The 27,800-nt window shown below is 41.4% G+C and overlaps 1 protein-coding gene across 4 annotated transcripts in view; it reads left to right on the top strand.

Annotated features, from left to right (window-relative positions):
• The first annotated feature begins 4,519 nt into the window (after positions 1-4,519).
• gria2b (glutamate receptor, ionotropic, AMPA 2b) overlaps positions 4,520-27,800 on the top strand; it is a 53,012-nt gene continuing 29,731 nt past the window's right edge. For all 4 annotated transcript variants that reach the window (XM_056439388.1, XM_056439391.1, XM_056439389.1 and 1 more), the window contains exons 1-2: positions 4,520-4,809; positions 4,962-5,102. In XM_056439388.1, the coding sequence (XP_056295363.1) occupies positions 4,725-4,809; positions 4,962-5,102 (226 nt within the window). In that variant the 5' untranslated portion in view covers positions 4,520-4,724. The remainder of the gene's footprint in view (positions 4,810-4,961; positions 5,103-27,800) is intronic.

The following is a 27,800-nucleotide window of genomic DNA, read 5'->3' on the forward strand; positions in this document are numbered from 1 at the left end:
CATTTGAATTACAGGACTGTCTCAGAAAATTAGAATATTGTGATAAAGTTCTTTATTTTCTGTAATGCAATTAAAAAAACAAAAATGTAAAATCATTCAAAATTCCTTAATTCAACTGATATTGCTGATTTTGTTTATTTTTATTTATTGCTGAATATGGCATCTCCATTAAAAAAACTCAAAAATAATAGAATATCATGAAAATCATTATAAAATCAAGAATAAACTTATTAAACAAAACACAAAAATTGTGTTTCTGCAACACTGGTTTCAACAGCAACATTTCCTCTTCCTTGACAACAATACTTATGTTTTTTTTAATTTTTTTTGTTTTTTGATAAGGAAATATTAAAATTTTATGAGATATTATTAGTTTTTTTTCTTAAGCTTGAAGCAATAAAAGGAAGAATGAAATTTGTATTTATAATTGTATTTTTACATGAAAAGATTTTTGTGCATTACACAATGCTTTAAATAAAAAGACACAATATTCTTAATTGTATAAAGAAAAATGTAAAACATCATTTGAGATTCTCTTTCCTCAACTTTGGGGTAAGTCTAAACATAATTTTTTTTTTAAATGAGGAAAAACCAACAACACGGGAGAGAAGAAAGTGATCAAGAAAACAGAAGTCATCTCGAAGCCTCCGAATGGACCTCCAGAGAATATTCCCCTGAAGCTCATGCCCATTGTTTCCGTGCGCTGGCAGCCGATGGCGGCAAAGTATTCATTAAACTCTGTTCCTCCCGGAAAGGTCATGTGGCAGCCGGCGTTTGTCCATCGACGCTCTGAGTGTCTCGCGGCCCCTCGAGTGAGACGCTAAAATGTAGAGCGACGACTAAATGCCGCAGGAAGTGGAAACGCTTCCTGGGAGAGACGTCGCTGACGTACGGACGGCGGCGGTTAAACATTCCTCGCAAAGGTCACCGACTTGTTTCGAGGACGCTTTAAAACAATTCCATTCAGTTTATTTTGTACAGCCCATTATCACAAATTACAGATTTGCCTCGGAGGGATTTACAATCCGTACACGTACGACATCCCTGACCTTTGACCTCACATCGGATCAGGAAAAACTACCAAGAAAAACCTTTTCACAGGGGAAAAAAAGGTAAGAAACCTTCAGGAGAGCAACGGAGGAGGATCCCTCTCCAGGATGGACGGATGAATAGATGTCATGTGACCAGAAGGAATCATTACAGAGTTATAACACATTCAATGAGTATGACAGAGTGTATGTATAGTTGGTAGTCGGCATGGACCACGATCCAGACCTCCGTGATCCATCAGGCAGATGGAGGTAGAGAGGAGGAGTGTGTGTGTGTGTGGGGGGGTGGGGGGGGGTACGGTAAACATTCTCACCCAGCCGGCGGGCGGGCTCATGATCTGATTATGAGCTCCTCTCATAATCCATTCCTCCCAGCTCATTATAAACGCTGCACAGCTGTGCAACAGTTGGAACGATATCTCGCCCCGGCTGCACATTCGGGGGAACGAGGCCGTGAGATAATCAAACTGGAATATATTGCGTATTTGAAACATCAGCCGCAGAGTGAATCCACGCCCGACAGCGCCTCCGGACGAGGCCGGGCCGGCGAGCATCTGCGTGAAACACGAGCAGCCGAGCGTCGCGTCGCATTCAGAGTCGGATAAACAAAGAGGAACGGCACCTGAGAGCCCATGTGTGCAGGTCCATCGTCACTATTGCAAATACACACGTTAGTTATTCGCTGGAATCCATAGGTCGCATATAAGAAGTGGACTCGGTTATAAACATGACACCACCCCTCTCATTGATTAGTTCATTCATCATAATTCATTTTTTGTCTTTCTTTTTTTCCTTGCCTGGAAACCAATTTAATTCCACGTACATGCATACGCTCATACATATACATCTGCTTTCATCAATGCATGTTGTTTCTTTAAATACAAAATTTAATAAAATATATATATATATATTTATTTTTTTAACTCGCACACGCACACACACACGCACATATACACATGTACACATGCATTTTTCTTTCTTTATTATTTTGTTCTTTTTTTCTTTTCTTCTTTTTTCACAATTCTCTGACTTTATGATGTTATGTCCACTGTTTTTGTCGTCCGCACTGTTTCGTTGTCCTCTAGGTGGTATGTCTATGTATTGTCTTTTGTCTTATAATGTCTATGTATTGTCTTTTGTCTTATAAATTTTTTTTAATTAAAAGATAAAATAAAATAAAAAAGAAGTGCACTCGGCTGTGAAGGAAGATTTTGAAGCATTTTGTCCGCCATCTTGATTTTCTGCTATGAGGTGAAACACGAGAGGGTTGAGAGCTGAGTACAACTGAACGCTAAATAAATAAAGAATTATTTTTACCAAAATGTTCCATTTAACTGAACCGGTAATCACAAAGCATCCCTTCCCTAAAGAACAGCCCTTTTTTATTATTAAAAAACATATTTTTCCTCTAATTTCCAGGACGTTCACCACAATAATAAATATATGACACATTAATATCAATCTTAGCTTCTTGTTATAAGCAAATGACTCAAAAAATAATAATAATAATATTCTCTTCCAAAAATAACTATGCTATGATTGTGCTTTTTGTTTGAGGTGGCCAGAGAAACAAAGTGATGTCATAAAGGAAATTAAAAAGCTTTCAGGGGGCTTGCATTTTAAATATCTCTATAATAATCAATTATTTGGAGACTAGGATGTAAACCTAACACACACACTGGATCCTAGTTGTGCACACACACTATTTTCCTGTTCAACAATTAAATATCACTGCGATTTCAGACGCTCTCGCTTTCATTTTACACAGTTCGACTTGTTTACAACTTATATTCACCTCCGATTGGGTGTTTTTATTACGTCATATCAACAAAACAAAACAAATCGAAGACCCAAGAAAATAGGACTCAAGTTCTCACTAACCCAACGTGCCCTTCAACACCCCCTCCTCTTCATTTCCTCGCAGCTAAATGAAGAGGGTGTTCTGTGGGGCGCTGTCCGTGGTGCTGAAATATGACACCCACTGTTGCCTCTCGAACTGCCTCCACCCTCAGCTCCTCGTCCCTCTGGTCTCACACCACCGGCCCGTGATTAATATGCGTCCGTCTGCACGGGATGAGATGTGCGTATCATAAAAACAAGAGGACGGGAATGCCATTTATTTATTTATTTATTCCCAGTCGGCTGAGAAGCGGCTCTCCTCCACACGGCAGCTACACGCAGCCACAGATGTGCATTGCATTGGTGTGTATGCAGATGGTGGGAGGAAGTGAAAGAGGAGGTTCATTCCTGGTATGGCAACCCTGTATCACAAAAATAAAATTACATCCCCCCCCAAGACTGAAAAGTAATTTGCAGTTATACGTTTGAACGAAAGGTATTTCTCTCCAGATTACGTTTGTATTTGACGTATTACAAACACAAACACGTCTCTCATCAACGTATCTTTGCCGTTTGTCGTCTCTCTTTTCTACAACGCTGTTGTGAATTGGAAAAGCGTATACTCTAGTCTCATTTATTATTATTTTCTATGTTGTTTCGCCTGCGTGTTATGACAGAAAAAAGCGTCGTAACGGATCCCTGTACGTTTTAGTTCTGGGGAACGTCATTTTTGTGACACAGGGTTGGGTATGGCGTGAGTGATGAGTATGAGATGTTGACCTTTAACCTTTAGCGTGCGCAATAGAGCAGGACACTTGTGTTTCAGGTGACTGGAACACATTTGTGGCCCTCAAATCATTAATTCTATTCAGTTTATATGTTTAACTGCTTTTCTGATTTTTCTTTTTTCAATTACACAAAACAGGTCTTCAGGTTGAGAATATCTTAAACTTTATTCCACTCTGCATTCCTCAATAGTCTAGCGGAGAAAGGATTAGATGTGGAACATTGGAAAGGTGCTGCACATTGAGTCATGTTATAGCGATACTTCTAAGTCCATTAGTCTGATCCCTGTAGGAGTGAAGTGATCTTTATTAGACATCTAACACTGGCACTAGAAAAACACATTTAAGTCTGTTTATTGGTTTATTTAGTGAAGAAGGGCGGTTCAGTTAACAGCACTGGGAGGAGGAAGAGGATGAAAAAGCCTTTTGACTGTTGACCTTTGACATATACAAGCACAACAACCTGTTGACATGAGTCTAACTGCACACACAGTGACCCTGTTGCGGTGTTACGCAATGACCAATGTGGCGTGTGTTCATGCCTAATGCTTCTGACTAGAATCTCGTCATAATAAATACAAAACAACCCGGAGTTCTCATTTCCCATTGTACCTAAAGGTGTAGTGGTCCTCTCTTGTCTCAAAGTGGTTGCCGCTCGGCTCTTTTCCATCTCTGTCCGCCTCCTCTTCCTCCTCCTCCTCCTCATTAGCGTCCCCTCACTTTGTGGGTGTGATGCTGAACGGGTTTCCGGCGCGCCGAGCGCAGACGCGCAGTGTCCCCGTGCGCTTCGAGGAGGTATCAGCTGCCGGCAGGAGGGCAGCGACGGCGGAGGAAGAGGAAGAGACAGCAACACCTACATTGCGCTGGCGACCATTCCTTCACTGCTGGCGTCCTTTCCACAGCAGAAGAAGAGAAGCATTGAAACAGATTTGAATAGTTTCCTCCCTGAAGGCTGCAGGTGTCCAGTATGTGTCGGATCTAACAGCTCCGGAGGCATCGAGGAATATCAAACTCCCCCGCCGGTGGATGTGGACACCTACACTGTGGAACCATGGAAACGATAGTGAATTTATCCCTGTCCGTGCTGCTGGTTTTGTGGGGATGCGCGCTCGGAGGCTCGCCCAGTGTTCAAATCGGTACGTATCCATTAGTTTTGTAGAACACTTTGGATTAAAAGCGAGGATTTTTTTCATTTTTCGTGCGTAATTTATTTTTATTTTTTAAATGCTCAGAGAAAGATGATGCGAGTGTGGCTCATGTGTTGCATTTTTTTTCTTCTGGATTTCAGGAGGACTCTTTCCGAGGGGCGCGGATCAAGAGTACAGCGCATTTCGAATAGGGATGGTTCAGTTTGGCACCTCGGAATTCAGACTGACGCCCCACATTGACAACCTGGAAGTGGCCAACAGTTTCGCTGTAACCAACTGCTGTAAGTGACACCCCCCCCCCCCCCCATCCCTCCACAGCCCCCTCCTTTTCTTCATTATTCTAACAAGTGTGCACATTGTACGGATGCTTTTTATTGTGCGTTTTTTGGGGGGGGGGGGGATTTGAATGCATGTGGGCTCGTCGAGACATTGTGAGGTGGACAGATGGGAAGCAGCAGGGGGGTGGAGGGTGTGCACGGGGAGAGTTGGTTTCCACAGTAACAGCCGGTCACATCCACATCATTCACATTCCTTCAGATTCTGGGGATCAAACCCAGCTGCAGCGCATGATCCATCCCGCCGCTCCTCTCACCTCCACGCGTGGCTTTTGAAACCCGAATGATTTCGGACTCAAAGTGAGAGGTGGGAGGACCGAGGTCCGCGGGACTCTGGTGGACATCCAACCGGGTTTCTGGACGCACATTTCACTCCTATTGGAACGTCGAGATCTGACTTTTTCTTCTTCTTTCTTAGTCCGTGAAAAAAGGAAAACCAAATAGATCAAATCTATATCATAATATGGATGTTTTTTCTCTCTTTCTCTCATGTCTCTTGAGCCTAAAAGCGAGCTGTGACAGGTCGACATGAGACATTTCTTGCAGCGTGGAGCGATGTCACGTCTTCTGCTCAGCCATCAGCGGCTCCGATAACAAAGCAAAATACACAGATGCACATTGAACGTCTCTTTATCATAATATTGAAGATGAATATGAGTTCATATGTGCGTCACTTCCAGGGATAACTCCAGAGACAGTCTCACATCCGACTCCATCACTTTGTCCATAACAGCGCAGTTTTATTTGTAATTTCAAAAAAAATCTAAATCTATTAGAATCGCTTAATTCTCTCTTGCTTTATTAAAATAAAAAAGGAGTTTTTTCTTTCTTTTCTTTCAAATAGCGGCAACAACAAGCACATAAAAAAAGGGTTCTACGGTCGCAATTTGTTCTTTTTTTTTTTACAGGCAGACCTCGTACATTTCATTAGGCGGTTGCCAAGCGACTATACTCCTCTCAACAGCGCCCCCTAAACATAAATCGCACGCTTCTGATTGGTGCGCGCATCCGACCAATCGATTTCATTACCATATAAAAGCTTCCTGCCTGGAGATCACAGTGACTCCTGTTCGAGAACAATGTTTGCCCAGCCTTCAGGATGTGTGTGTGTGTGTGTGTGTGTGTGTGTGTGTGTGTGTGTGTGTGTGTGTGTGTGTGTGTGTGTGTGTGTGTGTGTGTGTGTGTGTGTGTGTGTGTGTGTGTGTGTGTGTGTGTGTGTGTGTGTGTGTGTGTATAGGTGTGTGTGCGCGTGTGTCTATGTGATACTTATGACTCAGTGCTCATTATAACTGGTTTATCATTATCTGACAGATTTATTTTAAATTCATCTCTCATTTCTAAGAGTGCAAATGAACCTGGATGTGTTTCCACATGTGTGTGTGGTGTTGCATCTGTTTAGCTACATTAGCAATAACTAGCTTCTAAACTGCTGTAACTGTGTTGTCCTGATCAATTGGGATCAAAATCAATTCATGGCGGCATAATATATAATAATAATATGAACGACCTCCGATTTCTTCACATGTGTGTATGACACAGCGGGCTGTAGAGATGTCAGGGTGGACACCTGATGCATCATCAGAGTAAAAACAGATTATCCATGAAGTAGTTCTGGAAGAGAAAAAAAAAGAATCAACACCATGCAGGGTCATTTTTATTATCTTTATTATGGCGCACGGGAAGACGGCATGGCCTCCACATGTCTCTCCAGAAGTCAAATCGCAGGCGACCCCCAGTGAGCCTTTACAGGCTCTCGATTAAGAAGAAGAACAAATGAACGGCCGGATTTAGAATTGATTAGAGTTGTCGAGCCGAGGGAATGGATGTCACATTCATTTATTAGGAAGACGCAGCAGCAGCCAGGCTGAATGTCTGACACATGCACTTGGTTTCTCTCCAAATGTTCCACGAGCACTATCCACCTCCTCTAATTGTCTTGAGTGGGAGTTGGGGAGGGGGGGGGGGGGTTAGGCCGGTAGATGGCAGTCTGCCTCACAATCCACCTCTAATTACAGTGCATTTACGTTGGTTACGACGTACTTTACGAGACCGCACGCAGCGGCGAATAAAACATTTTTTTGGGGAAATTGCGTCTGACGTGGCAGATTGAAAGCGAAAAGATGTATTTATTTTTTTAAACGGTCGGTTCTTGAAAAGCTTGTTTATCGGGCTCCTCACACACGCTCCGCACAGAGCGGCTGCACACTGTGGCGGGGTGGCGGCAGGTGGGAGCTTTTCATTCTGGATCCAAACAAAAGCACTTTTGTCTTTCGTGAAGAGGGGAAAGGTCATCAAAGGTCATCAAAGCGGACGACGAGAACTCAATCTGTCTTTATCTGGAGGAGCAAATCGGTGGCCGAGACCTTTTTAATCAGATATTTCCCAAATTGTCTCATCATTTAATGAATATATGCGTTATCGCTCTCATGAATAATACATATAATACAATAAAGACATTATATGAGATCGTTAAATACGATTTCTGACCGAATGGATGTGTACCCCACGGGCGTATCACACTCTGGTTGTACTTGGCCTTCGTCAGTGCGGTGTGTCAGAGCGGTATAGGGGGCAGGATGATGCATCCCTCCATCAATAACAGTTCATCTGGACAGGCGTGCATCTGCAGCCCAACCAGGGACCCATTGGGACTGAGTGAGTGCATGTAAAGCACGAGTGTGCAGCGGTGTGCTGTCCACCCAGAGCGATAAATTGAAAATATTCTTCTTCGCACTTCCTGGAATAGTTCACCTCTGTGACTGTGTGCGGTTAAATGACGAGTACACTCTAAAATACGACCAGGTATAAAATAGGACAATTTTCAGTGGGTACGGACATTATTCAGACCCCTTTTTTGCAAGTTTATTAAAAAAGAAAACCAGGTGATAATTCAGTTTTTCTTTTTTAATAAATTTGCAAAGTGAACATTTTAAAGGGGTCTGAATACTTTTTCCGTACCCACTGTATGTATATATATATATACACATATATATATATATGAATACACATATATATATGTATATATATACATATATATATATATACATACATATATACATAACTATATACATACAGGACTGTCTCAGAAAATTAGAATATTGTGATTAAGTTCTTTATTTTCTGTAATGCAATTAAAAAAACAAAAATGTCATGCATTCTGGATTCATTACAAATCAACTGAAATATTGCAAGCCTTTTATTCTTTTAATATTGCTGATTATGGCTTACAGCTTAAGAAAACTCAAATATCCTATCTCTAAATATTAGAATATCATGAAAAAGTATACTAGTAGGGTATTAAACAAATCACTTGAATCGTCTAATTAACTCGAAACACCTGGAAACACATTTTCAAATGTTTGATTTTGTTTTGCTGTTATAAATCTTTTTTAACTTGGTCTGAGGAAATATTCAAATTTTATGAGATAGGATTTTAGAGTTTTCTTAAGCTGTAAGCCATAATCAGCAATATTAAAAGAATAAAAGGCTTGCAATATTTCAGTTGATTTGTAATGAATCCAGAATGCATGACATTTTTGTTTTTTTAATTGCATTACAGAAAATAAAGAACTTCATCACAATATTCTAATTTTCTGAGACAGTCCTGTATATATATATATATATATATATATATATATATATATATATATATATATATATATGTATGATGGCTGTTGACATTCTGGGTCAATGGTACTGTTTGTTTTTCTGTTTATCAACCAGAGGTTCATGAATGCCTTATTGGTCGGCAATAATCTTTCATAAAGGACGTGTTGGTTGCCATGAGGTTATGATCCATAATACATCATTTTTCCTAGCATTAATAAATGCATTAGATACACACTGCCCTGGAACTGCATGGTCGAAAGTGGTACTTTCTTTTCCCTTCTTCTTCTTCTTCCCGTGGAAAAACTGTCAAAGTAGACATTATGGGTCACACTGGAATATTCCCTGCACACGAGCACAGGGAGACCAAAAGGTGGAGCTGCACCAATTGACACATGTGGGGTGGGGGGTGGGGATGGGGGGGTGTTAACGGAGTCGCTGTGGAGAATCCAATTCAGCCTGTGATAAGTGGCGTTGTGTCTCCCGTGTCTCGGGAGGGAAGGATGAGGAAAACATAACCCTCAGTGATGTCACCGGGGTCACCCGCAGCTCTCGGTGTTTTCAACACATAACTGTCATTTTTATACCCGGAGACATTTTTGTTTGAAAGGTGGCGGATATTTGCAATAAAGGTCTCTATACGAGTGCATTATGGGAAATGTAGGAATGAGAGCTTGACTCACACCCTCAGTCAGGATACACTTTATTTCTAAAAGTCCCTGCAGCTATACAGGACTGTCTCAGAAAATTAGAATATTGTGATAAAGTTCTTTATTTTCTTGGATTCATTACAAATCAACTGAAATATTGCAAGCCTTTTATTCTTTTAATATTGCTGATTATGGCTTACAGCTTAAGAAAACTCTAAAATCCTATCTCATAAAATTTTAATATTTCCTCAGACCAAGTTAAAAAAAAGATTTATAACAGCTGAGTGTTTGTCAAGGCTCAGGAAACCCTTGCAGGTGTTTCGAGTTAATTAGACAATTCAAGTGATTTGTTTAATACCCTACTAGTATACTTTTTCATGATATTCTAATATTTAGAGATAGGATATTTGAGTTTTCTTAAGCTGTAATCAGCAATAAATCAGAATAAAAGGCTTGCAATATTTCAGTTGATTTGTAATGAATCCAGAATGCATGACATTTTTGTTTTTTTAATTGCATTACAGAAAATAAAGAACTTCATCACAATATTCTAATTTTCTGAGACAGTCCTGTATATAGCGGAGCAATACTAAATAGAAGAACAGCTCTAATGAGATTAAATATGTCAGATGTGTTAAACCATCAACAACAACACAGTATGTTCCATTCAGGGGGGGGGGGGGGCTTCGGCTCCTCGGGGGGGGGGGCCCAAGACGAAGGGGTGTGGCCATGAATTTATAAGCTTTGAAAATAAATCAAAACATTCTGCCCCACAAGCTGTGGGTCTTATCTCTAATCTTTTTCGTTGTTCCAGTGAATCGTGGTCCTCGCAATATTATTCATATTATTTAAATAGGGGAGAAAAAAAAGGAAATTCACGCTTCGATTGGACCCTCCGGTTAGAGGTTCGACATCGTAGACGTCGCTTTGTGAAAAAAGGGGTCGTCAGCGTTAATGGTTTGGAACTTCCCTGAAGCCTAAATTATAACAAATTTAAATAAACACATATTTACATTTTTATCTCGCGGTATCATACGACACCGTTTCTGAAAAAAATCGTGTGACGGAGGTTCCGCAATGTGCCCAAGCTTCTTTTTCTTCACCTACACAACTGTAGCACGGCGTCACTGAAAGGCATTCTGGGTATCATCGCGAATCGGGGTCAACTCTCAACACCAAAATTAACATCAGCGATTAATAATAATCAGCGGCGTTGAGTTCAGGGATGACCTGCTCCTTGTAATGCAGAGCATTTTGAATTCCTCGCGGCTATGTGTGCACACAATGTGTGTTCGCCGGCCAAATGAAATGTTTTATTCTGCTCTAACACGCTCGCGTGATTTTATTTCTCACTTAGACTCCGAGCAGTTCGGGGGTCACCGGCGGCCGGCCGGCAAATTTGAACACTTCAAAGTTCCAGTTTGTCGCGGTTGAATCTCGTCACGCTGTAATTTCATTGCACGTATAGCATCTCGGGGAGGGAGGCGTTCAGGAACCTCGGCCGTACGCGTGCAGCGGAGCATTGGTTGTATAGCCAATGTATTGTTCACACTTAATTAAGTGCACACTCGCTCCATTTGAGAGGAAGCTGTGAAATATTAAAGAGGCGTGGGAGCCGGCTGGTCAGAAAATGAGGCTATAGAACCCCATGTGTATCTTCGCTTGCCCTGAATACCCAGCACTCATCACTCTCTCCTCTTCATCACTTACAGACAGATTCAAAAGCCCCCAGCTGGAGGTCCCCTCCTGTCTCCTCTCCTTATACTTGGCTCCTTTCCTTTTTGAGGAAGGTGGCTCAACTGCAGCTTTTGGGCCAAGCGACAGTGACTGGAGGAACAATTTACGAGACACGGAGACGACGTGTTCTCCTCCGGCTTAACCCTTGTGTTGCCTTCGGGTCATTTTGACCCGATTCAATATTTAACCCTCCTGTCGCCTTCGGGTCAATTTGACCCGATTCAATGTTTAATGTCGGTATTCTTTCGGGAGTCAACAAACAAACATAAAGTACCTCACACTTAAACTTGGAAAACAATTTTAATTCTAATAATTTTCTGGAGATTTTAATTGCTGGGGTCATATTGACCTCAAGGGTAAACTATGTTAGTAAATATAAAGGTAACAGGAGGGTTACACATTGAATCGGGTCATATTGACCCGAAGGCGACAGGAGGGTGAAACATTGAATCGGGTCAAATTGACCCGAAGGCATAGAGGGTCACCAGAGATTCACTTAAAATAAATAAATAAATAAATATTGAAAAAATAATTATTAAAAAAAGCTCTCTATATATACAGTATATATGTATACTAAATAAATAATAAATACATGAATAAATAAATACATGAATAAATAAATACATATTAAAAAAATAATTATAAAAAAATCTATATGTATATTAAATAATTAGTAAATAATAAAGACATAAATGCATACATAAAAAAATATTCAAAAAAATAATTATTAAATATATATATATGTATATTAAATAAATAATAAATAAATGAATAAATACATACATAAATAAATATATAAAATATAAAATAAAGGTTTCACGACGTACATATCAATAACGCGATCGGAAAGAAAACTCTTGGATTTGGATTATAAATATGAAATACGAACATATTCGACACACTAATTCATCTACAGGCTGTTTTACTGGCTGTTCTCCAGAGCTTTCACAGCACCAACACAAAGAGTTCAATCAGTTGTCATCGGTTGGACTCAGCTGTCATCACACAACTTAAGTCTGTAATTTAAATGATGACAACCGAGTCAACGTCAATAACCGACGAAGACCACGAAATGTACATCGAAGCTCCAGTAAGTGGAACTTGAGTTCAGATCATTTTAAGAAGAATTCTTAACGCTCATTTTCATCCATCTTTCTCCATCCTGTCGTCGTTATTTTTTTGTCGCTGTTTGGCATTTAAATGCACGCTCGCGAGTTTCCGGTTCGTAGTCACAATGAACCGCTTGATCAATAAACACCAGCTCCAGTTTATGAGGCACACTTAATCCAATACACAGCCACCTAATAGGCTTCCAGATGGAGGGTCTCATACTTTAGCTGACTACGCATGCGGCAGAGAACCAGTTTCATTCATTCATAATGTGAGAGGAAACACATTCCTCTCCTCTCATTTCATCCCCCTCTCCAGAACAGAGATGCATATCCTAAAAAGGTGTAACCGAGGCTTTATCCCTCCCCTCTATCTTGATGTCCCCGTCCCGTATCGGTTCGTTCTTTTTCCGCAGCCTTTTTATCAACCCCTAACGGGCCCGTACGGCGGCGACGCCGACGGCCATTTATTCTCCCCCCGTATCGCCGCGTGGAGAAGTGAGGGGTTTTCCAGAAGCTTCATCCATCATGAGCGTCAGGCGGTGTGCGAGAGGCCGGGCGGCTGCAATGATTATAGATCAGCCGTCTCCTGCAGCTCGTCACCGATGTGAAGGAGGGCGTCGTTTGGAACGCCGCATCCGTAAATAAGTCTGCGGTCGAGTGGAGACGCAGCAGCAGCTTAGAGACGCATCACGACATGAGCGGCTCGTCAGTTTTTAGAAAAAATTACATTTTTAATAGCAAATCACGGATAGACGACAGATAGAAATACACGTTCAGACCTATTTCCTTAAAAACCTGAACAAAAACAGAACACAATCAAACGGGAGTTGTGTTTTTCGTCGTTAACCTCTCGTGGATCGTCGGCTGGACATTTTCCAGGAGCTTGTTGCCGCGTCTCGTGGTCATCGTCGACGCCGTTGGAAGGAGTTGCATAATCGTTTGTCTCAGAACGTTCGAATGAAACGCAAAAAAAAAAAGGAACATTTAATCGGTTAACACGTTTCACAAAGCGTTTCTATAGAGCTACATCCGAAGTTTCGCGTTTCAACGTTTTACTTTTTAATCCACCGAATGACCTTTTTTTTGTTGGCACGCATGCAGAGAAAATGATCTGTCACTCCTATCATGGAGGTGATTAAGATTTACGTTGGTGTTCTTTTTTTAAAACTTATTAAGATTAAAATGTGTGTGTGTGTGTTGGGGGGGGGGGGGGGGTAGAGAGAGAGGAGAAAGAGAAAGAAATTGGAAATACTAAATTAAAACGACAGTCCAGAATGGCTTTAGAGTGTGATCAGCGGAGCAGGAGGCCCGTGAGCAGGCAGACGTGTCCCTGTGCTCCGTGGGCTTCTAATGGCATCTCTCGCTGAGCAAAATATTAATGTCTTAAAAAGGAGAGGATGACTGTGTTGGATACGATCATGAAAAAACTCCCCGTGTCAGCAGATTAGGTGTTTACCTCCCGTGTAACCCGATAGTAAGGATATTAATCAAATGTCGAAGAGTCTCTTGAATGAGGATACTCACTCTGCTCACTAATAATTATTGGTGCACCCATTGAAAAGCGTAAATATTGTATAGACCTTGCATATGTAATTTTGTGTTTTTAGGTCTCTCGGTGCTACAGATTAAAAATAGCCTCCTGGCTAATAACTTTTTTTATTTTTTATTAACTGAGGTTTTTCTATTCATGTGCACTGTCCCTTATCAAATAAACCACCCAAAAAAAATTTAATATAAAAAAATAAAAAAGATTAGTAAATAAATGAATAATAAAATAAATACAAAACATATAAAAAGAAAAAGAAATACAAAAATAGAACTTTACTCAATTGTCAAAAAGTAAAAGTATGCCCACTTTTCTTTGTTCCGCATTATAAATAATGATCCCTAATGTTCTAATTCTGAGCTTAATGCATCCTCTATCTGTGCGGTGTGGCCTCCCCGCAGCTGGCTGTTCTTCCTCACCCGCTTAACCTTCCTCTAAAGAGTGTGTCTCCAGTGTCACGCCTCCAAACAACCCCATGAATCAACCTGCGGGGCTGAGGAGCACATTTTCCTTGAAAGGTGTGCTCCTCTCCTCCGCCCCCGCCTCTTAACTTTGTCCACTTGATTTAGAGCTTTTGATTCACTTGAAACGTCTCTCCGCCTCGTCTGTTTCACAGACGGCGCTTTTGTGCTCTTGTAAGAACTCGTCTGGATATATATATTTATTTATTTTATTTATTTATATCAGCAGCTGTCGGCCTGTCAGTTGCATTTCATTCAATCACAAAGAATCTTTCTCAGCCATCAGAAAGGAGCAAGCTGTGAAACTGATGTACCGTCTCCATCCCTTCGCTCACAGAAAACACATTAAAGGAAAATAATATATATCTGGCTTCAGACGATTTCTTAAAATTGACACTTTGTGGTTATTTTTTTATAACATTTTGTAATCTGTGCATTGGTCTTTATTGGTCTTAATTACCGTCGGCATTCTTCAGAAGACAGACCTGACATGTTTGAAATGTATCTGCGAGGAACAAGTGATGACAATTACAGCAAAAAAACATATAGCTAATTAGAATACGAGTAGATGAAATCCAGCATCCTGATTGTTTGAGAGCGAGTCACGGGGTGTACTTTATTGAGCCATAATGTCCTGTTCTCCTCTTTTTCCCTTGAACAGGACATTATTGACGATACAGTACTGCCTCCAGTACCTTATTGCTTAAATATGCTGCTGCTTGGAATTCTAGTTCTAGTTTTGTTTGCGTTTGTTATCATCACAACGTTTTGTTGGTGTTTTTTATCATCACAACATTTTGTTTGTGTTTGTTATCATCACAAAGTTTTGTTTGTGTTTGTTATCACCACAACGTTTTGTTTGTGTTTTTTATCATCACAACATTTTGTTTGTGTTTGTTATCACCACAACATTTTGTTATCACCACAACATTTTGTTTGTGTTTGTTATCACCGCAACATTTTGTTATCACCACAACGTTTTGTTTGTGTTTGTTATCATCGCAACATTTTGTTTGTGTTTGTTATCATCACAATGTTTTATTTGTGTTTGTTATCACAACATTTTGTTTGTGTTTGTTATCACCACAACATTTTGTTTGTGTTTGTTATCATCACAAAGTTTTATTTGTGTTTGTTATCACAACATTTTGTTTGTGTTTGTTATCACCACAACATTTTGTTATCACCACAACGTTTTGTTTGTGTTTGTTATCACCACAACGTTTTGTTTGTGTTTGTTATCACCACAACGTTTTGTTTGTGTTTGTTACCACAACGTTTTGTTTGTGTTTGTTATCACAACGTTTTGTTTATGTTTGTTATCATCACAACGTTTTGTTTGTGTTGACTCTTCAGCCACGTATCCCTCTGCCTCGCTCCTCTTCTCTGACTGGATGTCATTGAAGGGCCCATGGATGCTGCCCTAGTGATGCCTGAAAGGCTTTGATCAGCGGCCAGTGGTGTGTTCAGGGGTTTCTGTGTTATTAGGCTGGCCCTGCAGGACTTGTTACATTGTGTCTTTATGTCGGGGTGGATTGTGCGGGGGTCTTTTTATGTTCTAGTGTGTAGTTATTTTGCTTGGTGTGTAGTTGTGGTTTGTTACCCTGCTGCTCTCAGAGATGAAGGGGTAAGAGAACACTCTGTCCACAACTCGCAGGATGCAATGATTTCAAAATCAGACAAAGCAAATATGATGCCAGGTGGCAGAAAGAAGTCAAAAAAGAAAAAGAACTGCAGGTTCTTAAAATATCACACCACTGTGGTCTGATCCAAATCTATTTTGGTTTTGTTTGGACAGGATGTTTATTTCATCTCGTCGGTTTGATCTTGGCAAATCCTTCATGTGGATTAGAATAACAATAATTAAAATATATTATAATATTCATCCCGTTTGATAGACAGATGGCTTCATGCCAATTAAATTCAATAATTTGCACGACAAAAATACAATACTATTCTAATGGTGATCAACGTCAATCAAAAACACAATGGCTTTAGTGAAAAATATAAACAATGCATGTTTTTTTCTCATTTATCTCTGTTCTAGCAAAGCGAATGTTTGCAGTTGTTTTAATTACTTTATAATCTACGAAAGTTTGTGTTGATTTGTTTGCAGAAGTTTAGTTTTATCTGTGTGAACTGGCCCTGTAATAAGGTATTTAGTCGTAGTCAGTAGAAATGACAGAAATTATACAAAATAAATAGGATGTCCGTAAAAACAACTAAATCAATCACAAACAATATTAAAAAAGCTAAATATTAAGAAAAAACTATGTGTTATAAAACCATAATCACCACTGTCCCCCTCAAACACTCGGATGACATTAAATTCCCCAACGGTGAAATCGATTCAGAGAGATGTAAACCCCAAGGACGGACACTAATGTAATAGGTACTGGGACACAATCTTTAAATGGACAATGACATGGAGAGTTAAGAGATAAGAAAAACAAATGCAAGTGAAATATGACGGCGACAGATAGGAACACGGCCGGCGGCCAGATCACAAAGAGCGAGGCCAGCGCTGGTGTCAAGCTGGCAGGTGAGATCATTGTGTGCAGCAGGTGCCTTAAAAGAGAGGGCAAACACACAGACAGGTATACGGACACACTCTCAGAGCAGGTATATTCAGCCGCACACACACACTCACACACACACACAGGCGAGAGGGGACTCCGGACTGACTCCCGACTGTCGTCTCCTATTTCAACACGGTGAAACTAAAGTGAGAGTAAGGTCGCCCATGGCTCCGGGTTTGGAACTTGACGGGTTTGGACCTTCAGGATGATGGAGCAGTGAAATCCAAACAAACATTTGAGAGATTTTTTTTAAAAACCCCGCACTTAGCAGCTCCACATCCCACCTGCCGCGATGGAAACAGCAGGTGGGAAAAGAGGGCAGCTGCATAAATTACATGACATTTTTGATGATTTCCCCATAATAGGGCCGGAGAGAAAACAAAGTAATAGCTTTACATCCAATCAAATGTAGTCAGATGATGACCTTTTCTCTGTCTCTTTGTTCTGCCTGTGGGGCTTTCAGGTGAAGCAGGGATTTTCAGATTTCTATCATCTTGCTTCGACCGGTATCGCGGTTGAATTCATGTCGCCATTACAGAGACCGTTTTTGGTCATTGTCAGAAAAAGCAGGACAACTAAGTCCTTGAAAACGTGTCAAAATAAGGTTAATTACGTCTGACTCTTTAACTTTATGCCTTTGAACTGTTAGCAGCCAGAAGGACAAAGTAACAGCACTGTATTTGTACACTAAAAGTTGTATTTTGGGAACATTCAATGACATATAATACTGTTTACCATGAACATTTTGACCATAATTGTGGAATGAAATATCGACGATGGCCAATCTCGAGTCTGAAGCCGATGTCGAAAAAGTCTTGTTGAAAGTTGTCGAGACAATAAAAAAACACAGATGTCGACCTCGAGAAAAAAGTCAGGTGTCATTAACCCTCTATGGGGCACTCATTGAAATACTTTGAAATTCAAAATGTCAACACTACAGTGCTATTGGAGGACATACTAAATACAAATACAAATACTGTTTTACTGTTGTGAGATAAATATATATTTATATATATATATTTTTAGGTAGAAAATCAATATCAACGAAGTTACCCTATTTGGTTCCTTGCCTGTTTGTGGTAAAGTCAACGAAGTTACCATATTTGGTTCCTCACCCGATAAAGTGTTAAGATTTATCATCTGGGAAATATGAATATCTACCTCTTATATTCAATCAGTTTGGTATAGATATTGCAGTATTTTCAAAAGTTCGTGGGCTTCATCCTCTGGGGTACATGGACATGTATAGTGATAATCCATGTAGTTACACTATAGACATCTGAAAGAGTGATGTACCCAGGTTGATAACCAAGTAGTTTTTAAGTAGATTTTACACTATTGTAAGATATTTATTCTAAAGATCTAGCCAACGGAACAAGATGACTCTGCGAAAAATCCTCACAATGCCAATGTGTTATTCATTCGTTACCCATACTTCATGACAGATACTTTGCCCAGTTTATTTATGTATGTTCTCTTAACACAACGAGTCCTTTCTGTAAAACAGAGCTGTTTGTCAAAAACAGTTAGATTTGTATGAAAGTCCTTCAGAGTGAGTGGAAGACATCAAATCCCACGAAAGGGCAACAGCTGCAACGCCAAGCTTACTTTGTAATGCTCACTTTATGGTTGAAAACCCCTTCGCCTCCGGAAGGTCACAACTCTGTTTGCTTCCTTTTGAAGTAGTATATCAACTTTTCACCGCCACCTACTCAAAGCGTTGACAAAGACGCAATATCAAAAGTGTTTTAAGCAGCATTAGGGCCACAACGTCTCAGTCACAACTCGTCAAATACAAAGAGACCGGATCAAACTGTGAAGCTCTAGTTTCCTCTTTTCTGTCAAGATGTGTAGCCTCCCGGGACGTCATGTCAGTTTCCACTAGTTACAGGCGGAGTGTCATCTTAATAATGAACGCCCCTCATCACAGGAAGTTTGGTTACGGCAACAAAACCATTCTATTACAAATCACAAAGTTTGTGGTTATAATTTCGTTGACCGACTAACAACTCACGTGGCTAGCGAGTGGCTAGCGAATCCGTCTCTGGAAAATGAAGTTGCCATCTTCTTCCCAGGAGAAGCAAATAAATAACTGTCCCTTTCCATTTCATCATCTCCTTTTATACATTTAGAAAGGTTTCATTGCATCGTAACCTCGGTTAGCATACATTATAGAATAGCAACCATTTTCAAATATTAGTCAGGAATTTACAGTACATTGTGTTTTATTTACCTGATAGTGCTGTGTTTAGATACAGGCCTTTATTTATAATGTTTAATGTGTATATATCATAATATTTTAGTAAGAAGCGTTTCCTGATTTGTTTCGGTTTTAGTTTGAAGATGACGCTTTGCTGTATAGAAACTGAAAACATTGAACATATTTACCCGTTTCCACAGTACTAATTCCTAATCTTTACATTAAGTTAGGCTTAATCAACAAGCTGCTGCAGAGATTTTACTCTATGATAGAAATATTTTTTAATTGACAAACAATTTACAGTCAACATTTTGCCATTTTTCACTGCTAAAAGGAAGTCGCTCTATTTCCTGTTCGGTTTCAATTTAAAAATAAAAAAATACAAGAGGTCTGTACTCAATCATGACAATAAACCCGACAGAAATGTTAACTGTAAATGTAACTAAACCGAGCTATAAAACAACAAAGGAGTGATTTGCATCAATTTGTTTATCCTCATAGTGTAAAAGTTGCTTTATTCGTCGTGTGAGCTGATAAGTGATCAAGAGTTCAAGTAATACTAAATGTTGCCTCAATTAGATAAGTTTGCGCTTTCAACTTCCCGGGCTAGTATTAATATAATAAACAAATAATTATATTTGAGAATGGTAGCAGGCCACACCGCCTCATTGCTTTAGCCCACGTGTATTCTACGACGGACTCAACCACGTCTCACTGAATGTATTCGTTTACGTGTGGAAATAAATGGATGCTTGATAGTCGTGTGAAGGTCAGGGACAGGGGGCGGAGCTAAAAGCCATGGAAAAGGGGGGAAGAGTCAGAGGTCAAATGGAGATGATGAGCTGATGAGAAGCCTGGGGGTCATTTTTGAGCTACCCAGGGAGGTGATAATCCCACAGAAGGAGAATGAGAGGTTCCTGAAAATATTAAGATTCAGCTTATTTGTGATGTAACTCTGAGCCATAAAATACAGTATCTACTGTCTTGCCTTTTCAGTGTTCTCCTTCTTCCCGGTTCTGTCCTCATTCGTCTTCAGCAGGCACTCAGTGTCGGGGTTTCTATGGCAGCTGCTCCCTCAGATGCCAGATGAAGCCACGTCTTTATGGATGTAACTAATTTCTACTCGGACAGGTTCCAAGATCATTATAAACATAGAACCGCGGATCTCGAGTCCGCCTTGGTATTTCCCCGAAAGGTCAGTGGACGTACAATATGTTTTATTACAAGAGGCAGATGGAATGCGAGCGCAGTAGCTGCGTGTGATGTATGGGCCGGCTTCACCCAATCAATAAGACTGCAGAATTCGGTATTGTGCTTCGAGGGATGGATCGGAGTGTGTGTGTGTGTGTGTGTAGGTGTGTGTGTGTGTGTGTGTGCACATTTCTTCTCTTTCTTAAAATCTAAGATGTGTCTATGCTTCCGATAGGTAACACAAAAAAAAGATATAGTCAAAGCACTAAATAATTATAGTGTGCAAGATACAAATTAGCCTTTAAGGGCTCGTTGGGATTTAGTTTAATCCTTTTTGTAAGTCCAGGTGTTATTTAATTAGAAGTTTGTGAATCTCTGTGTCTTTTTGAAATATGCAGTGTTTAAAAGCTCCAATACAGATCGGTGTTTAAAACCGGTCTCGCATGGCTGAACAGGGAATTGCTGCACACAATTGTTTCGGCGAGTAGATTACACACACACACACACTCACACACCTTTTCGTCGCTGGATCTCACTTTGTTTAACGATGGGCTTAATTAGAAGTTTTTTAGGAAAGCTAGCTGTGATTATTTACACTCAAAATGAAAAACAACACACTGCTGTGACGTTAAAGGTCGTATTGCGCTTCCCTACCTTCGGGGAGGACACACGAAGATAACACCAATGCAACTCGATGGCATCTTTTTTATGTTTGAGTTTATTGCAGAGATATAACCCTGGCTGAGCATCACTTGGATGATTTTTTTTAAAATGTGGAAAAAAAAGCTCCTCCAGAGCCACCACTGACTTTTTTTACGTATAACACTAGCGGTGCCGTTTTGATGTTGTTCAAGATTCAAGATTCAAGATGTTTTATTTGTCACATACACACACAGGGTGTGCAGTGAAATGAAAGTGGCAATGCTCAGCAGGAATGTGCAAGGGCAACAAGTACACACTATTTACAATAAAAAACAACACAATATTTACAGTAAGTGTGTGTGTGTGTGTGTGTGTGCCTAAGAGGGGCAGTTGTGTGGGTCTATGTGGGGGTCCTGGTGAGGTCGGAGTTCACAATCCTGATGGCCTGAGGAAAGAAACTCCGTCTCAGTCTCTCTGTTCTTGCAGCGTGACTACGGAGGCGCCTGCCTGACCGCAGCAGCTGAAACAGTCTGTTGTTGGGGTGGTGAGGATCCTTCATGATCCTGCCGGCTCTGGTTCTGCACCTCCTGGTGTACAAGTCCTGCAGGGTGGGCAGTGTAGTTCCAATAGTGCGTTCAGCCGAACGCACTACTCTCTGCAGAGCCTTCCTGTCCTGAGCGGAGCAGTTGCCAAACCAGGCTGTGATGCTTCCTGTCAGGACGCTCTCTACAGCTCCAGAGTAGAAGGACTGAAGGATCCTCTGGGAAACTTTAAATTTCCTCAGCTGCCTGAGGTGGTAGAGGCGCTGCCTTGCCTTTCTCACCAGAGTGTCTGTGTTCGTTGACCATGTCAGATCCTCGGTGATGTGGACTCCCAGGTATTTATACCCGCTCACCCTCTCCACAGTAGTCCCGTTAATCCCCAGTGGTGAGTACGTCCTCTGTTGTTGTACCCTCCTAAAGTCCACAATCAGCTCCTTAGTTTTGGTGACATTCATGATGAGGCTGTTGTCCTGGCACCAGAGTGACAGATCAGCAACTTCCTCCAGGTAGGCCTTCTCGTCGTTGTCGGAGATCAGGCCCACCACCACTGTGTCATCCGCAAACTTGATGATGGTGTTGGAGCTGAACCTGGCCACACAGTCATGTGTGTACAGGGAGTACAGTAGGGGCTGAGGACGCAACCCTGGGGGATCCTGTGTTCAGGGTGAGGGTTTGGAGGTGTGTCTGCCCACCCTGACCACCTGTGGCCTGGCGGTCAGGAAGTCCAGGATCCAAGCACACAGGGGTGTTCAGTCCCAGCTCAATCAGCTTGCCGCCAGTCTGGAGGGACTATGGTGTTGAAAGCTGAACTATAATCAATGAACAGCAGTCTCACATAGCCCCCTCTGGCTGTCCAGATGAGAGAGTGTGGTGTGCAGTACCTGGGAGACAGCATCATCCGTGGATCTGTTTGGGCGATAAGCAAACTGCAGCGGGTCCATGGAGGAAGGGAGGAAGGCGCAGATGTAGTCCTTTATCAGCCTCTCAAAGCATTTCATGACCACCGAGGTGAGGGCCACCGGTCGGTAGTCATTCATACATGCTGGAGAAGCATTCTTGGGCACAGGGACAATAGTGGATCTCTTGAAGCAGGTCTGGACCACGGACTCAGCCAGGGAGAGGTTGAATATTGTGGTGAACACTGGAGCTAGCTGGTTAGCACAGGTCTTCAGTACTCGCCCAGATATGCCATCTGGACCTGCAGCTTTCCTGGTGTTCACCCTCAACAGAGCCCTCCTCACACTGTGCTCGGTCACAGAGAGTGTGTGTTCATCCCCAGCGGTAGAACTCACCTCGGCTACGCTAACGGTGTTGTTGTTAGCCGGCGAGCTAGCGCTGTTGTTGCTAGCCTCAAACCGTGCATAAAATGAGTTCAGGTCGTCCGCTAGGGATGCGTCGGCACTCACCATTGCGCGGGGTCTGCTCTGGTAGTCTGTGATAGTCCGTAGCCCCTGCCATAGGCGCCTGGTGTCGCGCTGCTCCATCTGTGATTCCACTCTGTCTCGGTACCTCCTCTTGGCCTCCTTCATGATATGGATTTTCGAATTCACGGGAGAAATGTTGGCAAGAAGTCTACGTTGTTAGTCGGTGCTAAGTGAAGCCGCTTCTCAACTTGTGCCAATAACTGGCATATGTGAGCGGTTCAGGGAGCTTCCAAGGCCACTTACCCCATCAGCTCCCGGTGGAGCAATCGAAAGGCCGAGAGCCGAAAGGACAATTGGGACATTGGGGAAGCTGTTCGACGACGGCACATCGGGCCTAGAGTATGGAAAACATTCATCAGACTCCGTTCTTGCGAAAGCCTCCAGGAAACAGGTCAGTGAACAAAGCTAGAGAGAGAGAGAGAGAGAGAGAGAGAGACATAGGATGGGAGATGGGAGGAGAGGGCGTCAGAAGTTGATAAGAACTGAGCTGTAATGTTCTTCTCGAGACCAGCTGCCGGAAGAGCTGCTCGAAGGCACACGAAAACACCTCGCGGTGCGCCTCGCCGGCCCCGCGGCGACACCTCCCAGAAGTCCTCCCCTGTCGGCCAATCAGGAGCGTGACTGAGAGCTGTCGCCCCAAAAAGGCCAGAAGCCTTCACGATGAAGAGATGTTCAGAAGTGGAGCCGTGGAGCGGGGATCGAACCCATTCGGCTCGTTTCTCCAGTCGTAAAGACGACATTCAAAGCCTCGACGCGACGTGAAATGACGTGCCGAGGTGAATATTTTCAGCAGAGTAGCGGGGCGAACATGGCTGGAATATGTTACCCTGGCAACAGTCTACAGAGAGGGAATGAAAGCAGAGCATGTTGTCGTTATGGGCTGCAGACAAAAGCTCCTCCGAGTTATAGGACACTGCCTGCGCTCCTCAAATTCAACAGGTTATCGATAGATATTGTTTTCTCCCCGAGAGTTGCAGGTTCCAATTTGTTGAAGCATGTGTACATACAGTCTTTTACAAATCAATCCAATCAAAGGTCATTTCACCGAAATAAATCCTTGGGAATTCATCTGAGAGCTGCAAAGATTATGGTTCTTGTTGGTGGGGGTGTACACGAAGTCAAAATCTAGCCGTGCGGCCGCCAACTGGTGACAGATCAGTTTTACATAAAAGTGCCACAGGTCTTTCCTCTGTGGTGAGAACAGGAGTGTTGAAGAGGGCGAGATATCTAACAGGCAGTTCTGTTCGCTGTGGCCGGACTGCTGATGATCATCACCATAGTGACGTGGTCTGTGTGTGTGTGTGTGTGTGTTAAACTGATTCATCATTTTGCTGATGCAGTGAGCCTCTGGTGGTCTTTCATTAAATAGCAGATAGTGTTTCCGCTGCTAATTCAATGAATGCCCTCTCTGATAATTAGAGCTGAATACAAAAAAACCTATTGTACAGCATGCAATTAAACTTTATTGCTTGTTGTAATTTATTAAAAAGGTCTAACGTATGTCAGTTCTCCATATCATTGAGTTACGAGGTCTAAATGTTTCAGATATTTTACAGCATTAAAATAATGCAGATGTCTTAAAGCCTAAGTATGGTCGGATACCAATTACCTTTAAACATGCAGAAAATATGACGACAATAATGGCTTTTTAATAATCATCATTGTTTTAAAACCTTGGTGTAGTCGTCCGTCCATTCTGGGGGCTCATTTGAGATGATTAAAGTGAATTAGCTAAGAAGTAAACAAAGAAATATAAAAATCTCGCCATGAGATTAAATCAGTTCCTAACTGCTCTCCACGTTTCACTCTGATATTAGATATTGATTTATGCGAGTTTAATCTCTGATCAGTGACCCAGCGGTGAGCAGCGGAGATGCCTTCAGAGGAATGATGGTGAAAACCGGGTCAGCTAATTGGGACGGCTAAATATATTTCACAGGGTTCTCCTTCTCATTTGAAGGTGAAACTCAGATCCAGAGTCACAGCCGGTGATAATGAGATGATTAGCACCTTTTGATGAACAGATTGTCTGACGGGTGTTTCTACATCTCCGGTACAAGGAACGCACAGGAACTCCTAAAGATGACCTAAGGCAACACAATGAAAACATAACTGTCAATGATAAATGTTGTTTTCTGCTAAACTCTGCGGCGCTGTCTGCACACCCACGGAAAATATCAGGGAAGTCAGTGATTTATAACTAATTTATATTTCAGTGTTATTTTGGACACAATGCAATCTTTGGTCTTGATCTTATTTACCAATCTCAACATAATAACTTCATTAAAAATGTATTTTACTCAATAAATGAATACATTGTTCTCCTAGGTTATTAATCATGAACTAGTATAATGAATGAATAAGTAAAATGCACAATGCATAATTGCATGAATTTTTAGAGAGAAATCCTATTCGACTCAATGCAACCAGGTGTTTAGACATATGTGCGGGACACTAGAGTGTGTGTGTGTGTGTGGCTTTTTATTTGCTACAAAGTGGGGACCTAAGGATGTTTTTACCAACTGAGGACACTTTGGAGAGTGAGGACAGGTGGCCAGCCCCCACTTTTTCAAAGACCCTTTTCAGGGTTTAGACATGGTTTTACGGTCCAGGTTAGAATGATGCGAGGGTGAAGTAAACAATACCACTTGTAGCCAGTGTGGTGATATAAATAAACATTTGCAACGTCTTGACCTTCTAATGCAGCTCAAAGTTCAGGAAACCACCATTGTAGGATCTCAATTTTGTCAAGCTGTTGTTTCAAGCATTTTGGTTTGAAAAAAGGCTTTGAGAAAAACCAAGACTCCCACTGAGGCACTTTGTGCTCCAGGTTTCATCAAAAAAATGATGAAAGCAGTTTTGATGATAAAGTAATTGCGTCTGCACATATTCCAATAGAGAACGGTTGACGCATGGCTGTCTTCTATTCCATGGTTTTAGAGGGCTATGTAAAAACATTACTTTTTAATGACAGTTTAGATGCAGCTGACTGCATCACATACCGTAATAACTGTGACTTATACATGAACCTCATCAAAAGGCTCATGTCCTTTGTCATTACTGATTCACTGATGAAATAATAAAAAATCTTTCAATGGAATTTTGAAACCAACCAGCTCCACAGCAACACAGACATACAACTGTGTGTTGTGCTCTAGGCACTATTGTCTGGAACTACAATGCCAGTATTAGAAATCCCCAAGTCGACAGTGCCTTTATCTTGCTTAACCCTTGTGTTGCCTTCGGGTCAATTTGACCCGATTCAATGTTTCACCCTCCTGTCGCCTTCGGGTCAATATGACCCGATTCAATGTTTCACCCTCCTGTTACCTTTATATTTACTAACATATTTTACCCTTGAGGTCAATATGACCCCAGCTATTAAAATCTCCAGAAAATTATTAGAATTAATATTGTTTTCCAAGTTTAAGTGTGAGGTACTTTATGTTTGTTTGTTGACTCCCGAAAGAACACCGACATTAGACATTGAATCGGGTCAAATTGACCCGAAGGCGACAGGAGGGTTAAATATTCCCAGATTAAGTGAGAACTACATTTTAACATTTTGTATTTGATCTTTTTGAACACAGAATGATAAACAACTGGGTCCATACCACATCTTAGAGACCCTGCAGTGAGCAATAATATGATTTGTTTCCACATGTTGCTCTTGTCAGGAAGAAAAAGAAATTACCCAGTAACTTTTTTTTCCCCCCCGTTTTCTGTGAGCAAACCTCACCGGTTTCATTGAAATGTGGTCAGATGTGACAGAGGCTTAATAATGTTTTTTCCCCCCCCTCCACAATCCTCACTGTTTCAAAACGTTGCTGTTTGTGCCACGCTTTTCTTCCTTCATTAAACATTTCCAAATTCCCTATTGAAGAGGCGTCCGTAGACGTCTCGCCCTTTTAAAAGTTTTCAATGCCGGCCAAATCCTCTCCGAGAAATGGGTACTTCTGGGTGTGAATTTACCATATTTGGTAATAAAGTAACATGTTGTCAAACTGTTTGCTCTTTCATAAGCTGCAAGCCTAGTCATGGAGGATATCCAGCCTCTAAGCATGAGCTCAGAGACTTTTAATCCTGGGCTCGCTCGGAGTGCGCCAGGAAAGAAACGTGACAATGGACATCCGTGACACGGGGACTAGAGGAAACTCTGAAGCTGTATTAGGTTTGGGAATGAGGGGTGCTAGAATATATTATTTCTGTTCTATGATGCCATGATGTGTAATGTTTCTGGTTGGTTTATGTTACAATATGAACCCAAAGAATGTATTTAACGAAGTCTCAGAGAATAAAGAATAAAATATAGTATATTTCCTTTTCTCACTACATAGGAGGCAAATCAGTCCTAAAAACGATAACAAATATATATAACCAAATTAAAATTGTTCACATTTGTAACCCATGAGTGCCACAGCTCGTTTAACGTGTAACGTAACCTCGCCTCTGAGGAACGTTTCATCGCCTACACTGAATTGTGCAGAATAATGTACAATTAGATTGCGACTTTGGGTTCTATTAGCGCCCAGTTAGACACAAGTGAAATTAGATTAGTGAGGTCTGATCTCTTCGTGGCCGCACTGGCACGTCTGCTAAAGAGATTAGGAACGCTGCCACAGACTGATGGAGGTGGTTGGAGCGTCGTGAGCTGTTTGTTCCGGAATGACAGTGATGAACATCGTATTGCTCGAGTCGATGGATCGGTCAAGATTTGGGCAGCACATGGATACTGGCAGTGGATGAAAGCTGGCCTTGCCACCCAATTATTTTGGCCCATTCTTGATGAGCTTGGCATGTTTGGGGACTACAAAGACAGCACAGGTAGCATAAATGATGGGGAGGTTTACTTTCTATTATGTAGTTTGAATATCCTAGCCTAAATAGAAAATCTGAATTTGAACTGTATTAGCAATATTCTTACGCCCTCAAAATATTGCTTGTTGAGTAACTT

Source organism: Pseudoliparis swirei, chromosome 19, assembly GCF_029220125.1.
Source record: "Pseudoliparis swirei isolate HS2019 ecotype Mariana Trench chromosome 19, NWPU_hadal_v1, whole genome shotgun sequence".
NCBI lineage: Eukaryota > Metazoa > Chordata > Actinopteri > Perciformes > Liparidae > Pseudoliparis > Pseudoliparis swirei.